Raw genomic sequence first — 11,090 nt, 5'->3', positions numbered from 1 at the left:
AGTGCTAAAGCTGCCATGGATGAGGTTAGTGTGTAAGGGTATAAAGGAATCTAAATGCCAAAACTTAACTGATCAATCCAGTAGCACTCTACACAGGCATCTGCCTGTCTCTTCCTTTCAAACCAAGCCCCTGAAAAGCACACCGTGACAACCAGAGGAATTTTGAGTAATAGCCTTGTCCTGTTAATTAATTAATTACCTGACAACTAAGCAAGCCTATGACAAAACCTTAGAGAAACACACTAATGAGGGTCTCTGAAATTCATATGCTCTGAAAGCACTACCATCTCCTGACTGAGACTACTGTTCTGTGTTTATTTGCTAAATGGAAACTGTCTAAACTCTTTTCCATCAAGTCAACCCTTCTATTTTCCCATATTTGCATAAAAATTGAACATACTCACCAGACAAAAGTTATCTGTTAGAAAATCTGATTTCTCTTTACTGTTCTTCTGTTTTATGTCATATACCCTAAAGATATTGCCTGGATCCCACTAAATGCCACTGCAAAATCCCCTTTGTTCTCTGATCTGAAGAATGCTGCATGAGGGACATCTGATTCTATTATATTTTATTCTGCTGTAAGAGGACTAGAAATCCCTTGAGACCAAGCCTTACTTGGTAAGTAAGTTTAGGAATGTAATATCTATCTCCAGAGGGGGGCTTTGCATTTAGATTTCAGAATTGGTTGTTTGCTTAAAAGTGTGCTGTGAAGGTGGAATGTTTTTCTCTAAACCTATGAAAAAGAATAATTCAGTATTTCATTGGGAAAACAACAGAAGGCCAAGATTTCCCAAAAAAGCAATTGCTGCATTTTTGGCACCTGCAAAAATGTGCTTGCAAATAGGTTTTTTGTTTTAAAGTACCAGCACCTGCAATTTGGCAGTCCTGCAGCAGCATGGTTCACCCCCTTGTTTTGCAGTTTACAGACTCCCTGCTCCCCAATCTTTCAAGCAGAGCCAATGCTCCAGTCCCAAGGAGAGTGAGCAGAGACAGGGGAACATTGGTATGCAGAACACAGTGTCACCTTATATAGGTCACTGCTGGAGGACTGTGCTGTGCATGTACTTAAGTAACACTTCTGTTTCAAGCCCCATTGCCGCTCACATCTCCCACGTTCAAGATTGTGGTTCCCTGGGGTGACAGGTAGTTTCAGCCCTACAAGGACCAGCCACTGACTGCCCAATAGGCCACTGGCCTCACGAAGCCTGGCACCTCCAGAGAGCAAGCAGCGTGGCCAAGGGCAGCAGAGGCCTGTTAAATGGAGAATGCATTTATACTTGCTCAACTCTAAGGAGATGGATTGAAATTTATCTGTGTGATAAACAGGGAATTGCAGTTGACAGACATTTTCTATATGAATGCAATTTACTATGTCATTACCAGTTTATGTTTATATAATGAAATCAACTGTTTTTGTGAGGTGAATTACCCAGATTTATTTTTTGCAAGTTCATAATTAAATGGTACTTAAATATTTCCTCTCTGTTTTCTATCTGTGCATCATGCAGACAGAGTCTTTCGAAAGTAGGCAGTTAAACTACGATCATTTCTGAGGGAGAGAGAGATGCTTTCCAAGCGGAACAATTTTTACAAAAGAAACTGAAGCTGATGATGCTGGGAATCCTGTCTCCTAAGTCTCACAGGCTCATTAACAAACCACCAGTCCAGCAGGTCAGTGTTTTTTCTACACACAACAGCAGCAAGAAAGGTGGATGCTTATGGAGTTGTACAGGTCACAGCTTCAAAATCTTACTCCACACAGAGAACAACTTCCTCCAGGCAGTTTCCTGATTCATACCTCTGAGATTGAGACCAGCCCCACCACAAGCAGAACAACTCCAACCCCATGTCCAACTGCTTGGGAGTCACTGGTAGCTGTTTTCTTTAATTAAAATGAAAACCATCATAGTATTATTGCTAAAATAATTTACCTGGCCAGACTTGGGGGTGTTTTGATTGTCCATTATTGTAACATAGGTGAAAGTAATTATGCACATCCTCACATACTTCTCTGGGGAATCAGCTCATTACCTGAGACAGCCAAGAAGTCATCAATGGAAGTAATGTCATCGACAGCATCTGTGAGAACTCGGACTTGTTTTTCCCACTGTTCTTTAAAAAGATCCATGTTTTCTTGGGCCAGTTTACTCTGTGGTTTTGCTGCTAAAGCCAATGCAGCATTGATAACCTGCAAAGACATTAAAGTTCGTTGTATACTCTTTCAGAGTCAAGAAAATAAAATAAGCCAGACACTTTGGTCGGTGGAGTGGCTATGGTTTTGTCTCCTGTGCATTTCATGAGGACACACAATACCACATGCTCCACTTAAACAGTTACAACGATGGAAACAGAGAAGTATTAAACAAAAGGCTTTACATATGAATGGGAAGCAATTCATCAAAAATACAGTACTGGAAATACTGGAACTATGGGCAGTAACAAACACAAATTATCTCTAATCTCCCCACTCTGTGACAGCAACTCTTCACAATTTCTGACATTTATATTCCAGGCTTTTTCTCCTCACATACACATGTACATGTGCCAAGTCAAAAAATTCACAATTAGAATTATATGCCAATAAAACTGACTATCCTGCTTCGTTTAAATACTTCTCCATATTATTAAATGTATGTTAAAACATTAACTGTTTAGAGATGCACCTTATAGGTGCACATCACTACTCCGACTGCAGGATGCCTATGTTTGTTCCAGTCACCCATCATTCTTAGTCTTGGGATGAACTTTCGCATTTTAGGCTCTTGGTACGTTCTCAAACTACATATGTGAAAAATGTTTTTCTGAGGCATACTGTACTTGACATACAACTTCAAAGAAAGTATAATATTTATTAAGTTTAAAAGTTATTTCTTCTAAAATAATAAGAAGTCATTTCTTTACAAAAAAAACAACAAACAGCTTTACTGAGATATAATTTATATGCCAAACAATTTACCCATTTAAACTGTAATATGCAAAGATTTTTAGTATATTCAGTTTTGTAACCATTCAGTTCAGTTCAGTTCAGTCACTCAGTTGTGTCCAACTCTTTGCGACCCCATGAATCGCAGCACGCCAGGCCTCCCTGTCCATCACCAACTCCCGGAGTTCACTCAGACTCACGTCCATCGAGTCAATGATGCCAGCCAGCCATCTCATCCTCTTTCGTCCCCTTCTCCTCCTGCCCCCAATCCCTCCCAGCATCAGAGTCTTTTCCAATGAGTCAACTCTTCGCATGAGGTGGCCAAAGTACTGGAGTTTCAGCTTTAGCATCATTCCTTCCAAAGAAATCCCAGGGCTGATCTCCGTCAGAATGGACTGGTCGGATCTCCTTGCAGTCCAAGGGACTCTCAAGAGTCTTCTCCAACACCACAGTTCAAAAGCATCAATTCTTCGGCGCTTAGCTTTCTTCACAGTCCAACTCTCACATCCATACATGACCACAGGAAAAACCATAGCCTTGACTAGACGAACCTTTGTTGGCCAAGTAATGTCTCTGCTTTTGAATATGCTATCTAGGTTGGTCATAACTTTCCTTCCAAGGAGTAAGCGTCTTTTAATTTCATGGCTGCAGTCACCATCTGCAGTGATTTTGGAGCCCAGAAAAATAAAAGTCTGACACTGTTTCCACTGTTTCCGTATCTGTTTCCCATGAAGTGATGGGACTGGATGCCATGATCTTCGTTTTCTGAATGTTGAGCTTTAAGCCAACTTTTTCACTCTCCACTTTCACTTTCATCAAGAGGCTTTTGAGTTCCTCTTCACTTTCTGCCCTAAGGGTGGTGTCATCAGCATATCTAAGGTTATTGATATTTCTCCCGGCAATCTTGATTCCAGCTTGTGTTTCTTCCAGTCCAGGGTTTCTCATGATGTACTCTGCATAGAAGTTAAATAAGCAGGGTGACAATATACAGCCTTGATGTACTCCTTTTCCTATTTGGAACCAGTCTGTCGTTCCATGTCCAGTTCTAACTGTTGCTTCCTGACCTGCATATAGGTTTCTCAAGAGGCAGGTCAGGTGGTCTGGTATTCCCATTTCTTTCAGAATTTCCCACAGTTTACTGTGATCCACACAGTCAAAGGCTTTGGCATAGTCAATAAAGCAGAAATAGATGTTTTTCTGAAACTCTCTTGCTTTTTCCATGATCCAGTGGATGTTGGCAATTTGATCTCTGGTTACTCTGCCTTTTCTAAAACCAACTTGAACATCAGGAAGTTCACGGTTCACATATTGCTGAAGCCTGGCTTAGAGAATTTTGAGCATTACTTTACTAGCGTGTGAGATGAGTGCAATTGTGCCGTAGTTTGAGCATTCTTTGGCATTGCCTTTCTTTGGGACTGGAATGAAAACTGACCTTTTCCAGTCCTACAGTCATTTTTAGAACACTTCTATCACTCCAACAAGAAACTCCATATCCACTAGCAGTCCCTCCCTATTTCTCCTAATCCTTTCTTCCAGCAACCACTAACTTAACTTTGTGATTTTTTAAATTTATGTATTTTGGTAAATTTTTATGAATTACCTATTCTGGACTTTTCCTATAAATGGAATCGTACTAATATGTATATTTTTGGAACTAGCTTCTTTCACTTAACATGTTTCCAAGGCTCATACACACTATAAAATGTATCAGTACTTCACCCTTTTTACTGACAAATAATATGCCATTATATGAATTTACCACATTTTCTTTATTCAATCATCAGCTACAGACATATGAATTCTACTTTTTGGTCATTATGAATAACGCTATGAATATTTACATATGTGTTTCATTTATTTCCACTGTTTTTTTATATGTAACTAGGAATGGAATTGCTGGGTCATATGGTTAACTTTATGAGGAACTGCCTATCTTCCAAAGCAGTTGAACCATTTTACATTTCCACCAGCATATATGAGAGTTTCAATTTCCTCATATCCTTAACACTTGTTTTCCCTTTCTCCCTATTCCATTTTTTAAATAACAGCCATCCCAGTGGGTGTGGAGTGATATTTCACTGTGGTTTTGATCTCCATTTCCCTGATGGCTCATGATATTGTCTGTTAACGTACTTATTGACCCCTAGTGTCTTTGGAGAAATACCTTTCAGATCCTTTGATATATTCACTGAATGAATAAATAATGAAAGTAGTTTGAAAAAGAGCTGAGAGAATCATTAGGAAGATCTCTAGGTACAGGTGCTTATGGGTTATTGGAAATAAATGTGTTCATAGTAATGCAACTTTGAAGGTAAGCAAGGACAGGGGAAACTGGTAGTGATGGAGTTGAGATCTGCGAGGTAGGACAGCAGCTATCACAGAGTCATTTGGGCATCGTACCTGAGAGCAGGAGTTTGGGATCATGTTTTTTCGGTGCTACAGAAACCGCATGTCTTCAGGTCATGTCTGTAATTCCCAATATATTGGAGGGGTATCCAAGAGTGAGGCTATCATATTACCCCTCAAAGACTGTAATCAAAAAACTAAAGAAGAATCAGACCCACTTGACTGGTATAACTAATTCCTCTTCCCTCCCAGCTAACTGGAAGGGATAAATTATCGAAACTATCAATTATAGATTGTAGGTTTTGAAGACTAGGCCAACCCAGTTACTATTAATAGCCCACTACTTTCAAAAGCTTCCCTGGTGGCTCAGAGGTTAAAGCGTCTGCCTGTAATGCACGAGACCTGGGTTCGATCCCTGGGTCAGGAAGATCCCCTGGCGAAGGAAATGGCAACCCACTCCAGTATTCTTGCCTGGAGAATCCCATGGATGGAGGAGCCTGGTGGGCTACAGTCCACGGGGTCGCAAAGAGTTGGACACGACTGAACAACTTAACTTTCACTAACTTTCACTTTCAAAAGTGAATGGGTTTGGACAATAAATTATTTGTCAAAAGTATCCTAGCTTTCCCATGTGTTATACCATAGTCTCCCCTATTTTCATCATTTCCAGGCTTGTTCTTTGACCTCTTTTCCTTCTTCCCTTTGTTTCCCACTGGGTGATTCAAGATTGTGGACTACTCTTCATTAATTAACTCATTAATTCACTAATGTTATCAATGACTCAGAGTGGAGCTAGACCTTGTAAGAATACCTGGCTGAAGAAAATGTTTCTTAAGAGGGCCAAGTAAACACCAGCAGGGAATTAATTATATGTTTTAAATACTAAGATAATTTTCCCTTACAAAGAGAAAATTGCTCCCTTTGTTCTGTAATCTTTTCTCATACAGTATAATGGAGGAAAAGCACCTTGTCTAAGGTGAACTTTCTTGTTTTGATTACAAAACTGTGGGACATAATAAATTAAATACTATTTTCTGATGTATTGGGACTAGCTGCTAAGTCACTTCAGTCGTGTCCGACTCTGTGCGACCCCATAGATGGCAGCCCACCAGGCTCCCCCGTCCCTGGGATTCTCCAGGCAAGAACACTGGACTGGGTTGCCATTTCCTTCTCCAATACATGAAAGTGAAAAGTGAAAGTGAAGTTGCTCAGTCGTGTCCAACTCTTAGCGACCCCATGGACTGCAGCCTACCAGGTTCCTCTCTCCATGGGATTTCTCCAGGCAAGAGTCCTGGAGTGGGGTGCCATTGCCTTCTCTGGTATTGGGACTAGAAAGATACTTAAAATAATACTTTGAATAATCATCCAACATGACACTTATTAGGGAAAACTCTAGAATCATTTACTTTAAAAAAGTCAAGATGTTATTGACCGAATACCTATTGTCATCATTACTTAATTAATGGTCTTTCTAGCTAATGAAATAAAGTGGGAAATGGAAATAAGAAAAGGCTGTTTAGAGAATAGACAATAAAATTACTTTTCAATGTAGAACATCTTTGTTTATCTAGAAAACTGAAGTAAATCAACTGAAAAACCTCTTAGAATTAATAAGAGTTCATTAAGGTAGCTAGAGACAATGTAAATATATAAAAATGAGTAACATTTCTATATACCAGAAAACAGGACATAAAATGAAGGGAGTATCAGCTCTTTATGAAAACAATAGGAAATATGTGAATCTGTAAAGAAACCTAAAGGACCGAGATATCAAAAGTAACTTTTTCCGAGTACATTATAAAAAAAAACTTGAATAAACAGAAACACAGTCCATGTTTAGGAGTAGGGGGACTGACCTATTTATTCACCAATTAATCTGGAATAGTTAACGGCTGAGAGCAGCAAATATATACATGGGATAGAGATCAGGAGGAATGAAGAGTTAAAATGTAATACAAAGCTAAAGTAATTGAAAAGAAAAATCTAAAAACACACCCTATCATAAAGCAGAAGTCAATATATGACAAAAGAGACATCACAAATCAGTGATGGGGGATGGTCCATTTTTACATTTGATGGGCTATTTGGAAAAAAAATAGTCAATGTCTGAACTTCATACTTATATTTATGTGCAAAATAAGATTGTTCCCAAATAGATAATGAGTTAGATTTAACATGATATGGCTAAAAGAATGTGTTTAATTATGCACTTACTGAACAAATAAATATTTCTTATGTTTTAGAATAGTTAAGGTTCCATGCTTCCACTGCAGAGGGCACAGATCTGATCCCTGGTCAGGGACTAAGATCCCACATGCTGTGTACCAACCCTGGCCCCACCAAAAAAAAAAGAAAATTCTCTGCTTACATTTGTATTTAAGTATACATGACAGATGAAGTATATAATGTCTGACAAATCAGTAAGGAGAACGTTAAAATACTGGTATAAAATGGAGGTAAGACATGAACAGCCTACCTAAAGTGACCTAGTTAAGAAACAACAAGAGGGAAATATTTACTCTCACTTCTAAATTAATGTGACTCACTATCCTTGCTCATTATATTTGCAAAGAGCCACAAACTAGGCACTACCACCACATATCAATGGCAACTTTTTAAATGCTACTGTAGGCTAAGACCTCCAGTACAACACTGAACAGGACATTCTTGTCTGGTTCTGATCCTAGGGGGAAGTACTCAAGCATTTCATGATTGAGTATGATGCTATCATGCTGAGGAAATTTTCTTCTACTCCTAGTATACAAAGTGTCTTTAATCAGGTCTGGATGTTAGATTCTGTCAAATAGTTTTCCTGTTTCATTCCCACTATTCTGGTTACTTCTTCTGTGTCTCTTTTGCTGTCATCTTCTTCCACTAATGCCGGAGTTCCAAGGCTTGATCCTATGCTGGTCTATACTTCTCCCACCTGTGAGCAATTTCTAGTTTCATGATTTTACATACCACCCATCTGCCAACTACTCCCACATCTCCATCCCAGACCACTCATTCTAGCCCCCAACTCATTTCCTAACCATTTCCTACCCAGCGCTCTACTCAGATGTCTCAAAATAAACATGTCCAAAATAAAACTCATGATTTCCTGCTCCCAACCATGTTGAATGCATCTCACTTTAAAATACCTATCACTCAACTTCAAGAGGACTCACAGTGTTGGGGACAGCAAGAGAACTAGATTTCCTTAGTCCAATCAGTATCTTCCTCTCCTCCAGTCTGGACTCTAAAAGAGTAATCATTCCATATCTTCTCCTCAAACCTGTCACACTTCTGAGAGCATCATCACTCTCAGCTTATAGCTCTGCTTCCTATTTAAATGAAAAGATGAATACAATCAAAAAAGAATGTCTGCGAATCTTATCACTGCATCTACCCATTTACCTGCATTTATGCCACATGCTCTGTCTTACATCTTTTTAACTGTGAATGTTCCTATCTATGCTCCCATCTCAGACACTGTCCCTGGCTTGGTCTATCATCTCCTTTCCGGTCTTTGCTTCTACATCACTCTCTCAGTGAGGTCTTTATTGATCATCCCAATCACACGATTTAACATCCACACCAACATTGTGTATGTGTGTCTATGCTTAGTCCTGTCCGAGTCTCTGTGACTCCATGGACTGTAGCTCCTGCCAGGCTCCTCTGTCCATGGGCCTTCCCAAGCAAGAATATTGGAGTAGATTGTCATTTCCTACTCCAGGGGATCTTCTCCACCCTGGGATTGAACCCAATCCTTGTGTCTCCCGCACTGGCAGGCAGATTCTTTACCACTGAGCAATCTGAGAAGCTACACACCAACATTACAAGTTACATTAGAAGAGAAGGTCTCAAATCAATGATTTAAAAGCTTCTAACTTAAGAAACTAGAAAAAGGGGGAAATAAACCCAAAGCAAGCAGAAGGAAAAAAAATAGAGTAGCAATTGATAAAATACAAATTATCAAAAGTCAGTCAAGAATAAACAGCTAATGGTTAAACAAGTAATCTGAATATCATTATATCTATTAAAGAAATAATTTATTGTTTAAATAATAGTTTAAACAATTTAGTTTAAAATCTTCCCAAATAGAAAATTCCAGGCAAGACGGCTTCATTGATAAATTCTCCCCAAACATTTAAAGAACTAATACCAATTATATAGACTTTTCAAGAAAATGGAAGAGGGAAACCTTTTACGGTATGGAAAACAGACTTTACAACAAAACAAAACAACAGACCAGTATCAATATACAAGGCTTACAAGGAGACTAGAGTGTTTCTGGGGCCCTGTTACCTACAGACCTCCATGGGAGGGGGTTAAGGGAGGAAAGAGACACAGAAAATGCTGTGAGAAAACTTTTAGTCAGAAGCATCTCCTTTGAGCTCTTCTGTGCAACTGCTGTGTAAAAATGTTAGAGAAAATCAGAAGCGGAATAACATATGAATGAGAGCTTGATGCCACAGGCTTCCCTGGCTGGTATGCTTTAGCTCATTAAAGAGCTATATATTTTCTCATTAACTATTCAAACCAGGCCTGTCTGAGTTTATGCTTATTTGATAGGGACTGAACAACAATAAATGCTTATCAAGCCTGTTAGCCACAAAAATGATCAGAATTTCCATAGCACAATGGGAGAAGCAATAATATGAAAGATAAATCTAAGTACGCAGAAGAAAAAAAAATAACATTTCTTCTTTCTCAATTCAGTTAGCGAGAAATCCACCCCTCCCCCCAAAAAAAGGACCAAAAAATGTAGATAAAGCAGCAGCTTCAAAGACTTGATTCACCCTTGCTTAAATTTCCAAGAAAGGCCATGCATTAAACCCAGCCATATGAAATATTAAACTGCCAGATTTGTATTAACTTAAATGTACAATGCTCATTCTTGCATAATGAACTATGAAAAATAAAATATTAAGTCAGATCATCTCCAAAATGCCATTCTCCGATTTTAAAGACTCAATTGCCAAAAACCTGCTGTTGGCAGGGTTTTTCCACTTTGTTTTGACCAGCATTGGATGAACTGAAAAATGAAAATCTTTTAAGCAGCTACCAAGGAATAAGACTTGAGCACACCGTGAGGAGATGATGTGGGGAATCAGGTCCTTTTCCAGAACAGTTTGATTTTTTTTTCCCCTGATAAGAGCATGTGAGATTGGTGCTATCTGCTCAGATGGAGGTAGGTCCCTGTTCTGGTGAACAGAGTGAGATACTGCAGACACAAAGCAGAAGGCAATGCAGAGAGTGCTGACCTACTTTCTTCCCTACTCATGACAACAGTAAATCACCAAAAAATGGGGTGCTTTTCTCCCCCAAGCAACAAAATAAATCCACCTTCAGGTTACTTCGTCTGAACTCAACTTTAATACCACAAACATCTGGAGTTAAAATTGCTTTACTCCTAAAAAGTTAGTACTTTAGAATAGAATTTCCCATTTCCAAAAGTGAACAGAAAGATGGGGAAGAAAGGTTTCTACAGGTTCCATCTGTCATCTCTCCCCTCCAGAAAGGAACAATAAGGTCTAGGAGCCAACTCCACACTGTGGGTGGGGGTCACAGAAAAGCCCCCAACAGAGGGGCCAGGGCTGCCTGAATACAGCAGTGTGGGTACAGCTACTGTACAGCTACTGACATAAAAAGAGACTGGAAAAACCCAACACACAGTCTATACTGTGAATGGATGCTGACAGTAGCCTCAAAGAAACATATACTTTAATATTGTCTACATGCTACAGCGTATTAAACACCATGTTAAACTACTGGTGAATTAACTAACTAGTTTATTCAAGTTGATTAGCTTGCCTAGGGTTTATCAAACAAGCCA

At 39.1% G+C, this 11,090-nt stretch overlaps 1 protein-coding gene across 1 annotated transcript in view; it reads right to left on the bottom strand.

Moving 5' to 3' along the window:
* CTNNA1 (catenin (cadherin-associated protein), alpha 1, 102kDa) overlaps positions 1–11,090 on the bottom strand; it is a 153,337-nt gene that overhangs the window by 19,787 nt on the left and 122,460 nt on the right. The window contains exon 10 of the mRNA XM_010850311.1: positions 2,035–2,191. Coding sequence (XP_010848613.1) covers positions 2,035–2,191 — 157 coding nt within the window. The remainder of the gene's footprint in view (positions 1–2,034; positions 2,192–11,090) is intronic.

This window comes from Bison bison, unplaced genomic scaffold, assembly GCF_000754665.1.
Source record: "Bison bison bison isolate TAMUID 2011002044 unplaced genomic scaffold, Bison_UMD1.0 scf7180017864291, whole genome shotgun sequence".
Classification (NCBI taxonomy): Eukaryota; Metazoa; Chordata; class Mammalia; order Artiodactyla; family Bovidae; genus Bison; species Bison bison.
The sequence above is the reverse complement of the archived record's forward strand: the minus strand, read 5'-3'. Positions and strand labels throughout refer to the sequence as shown.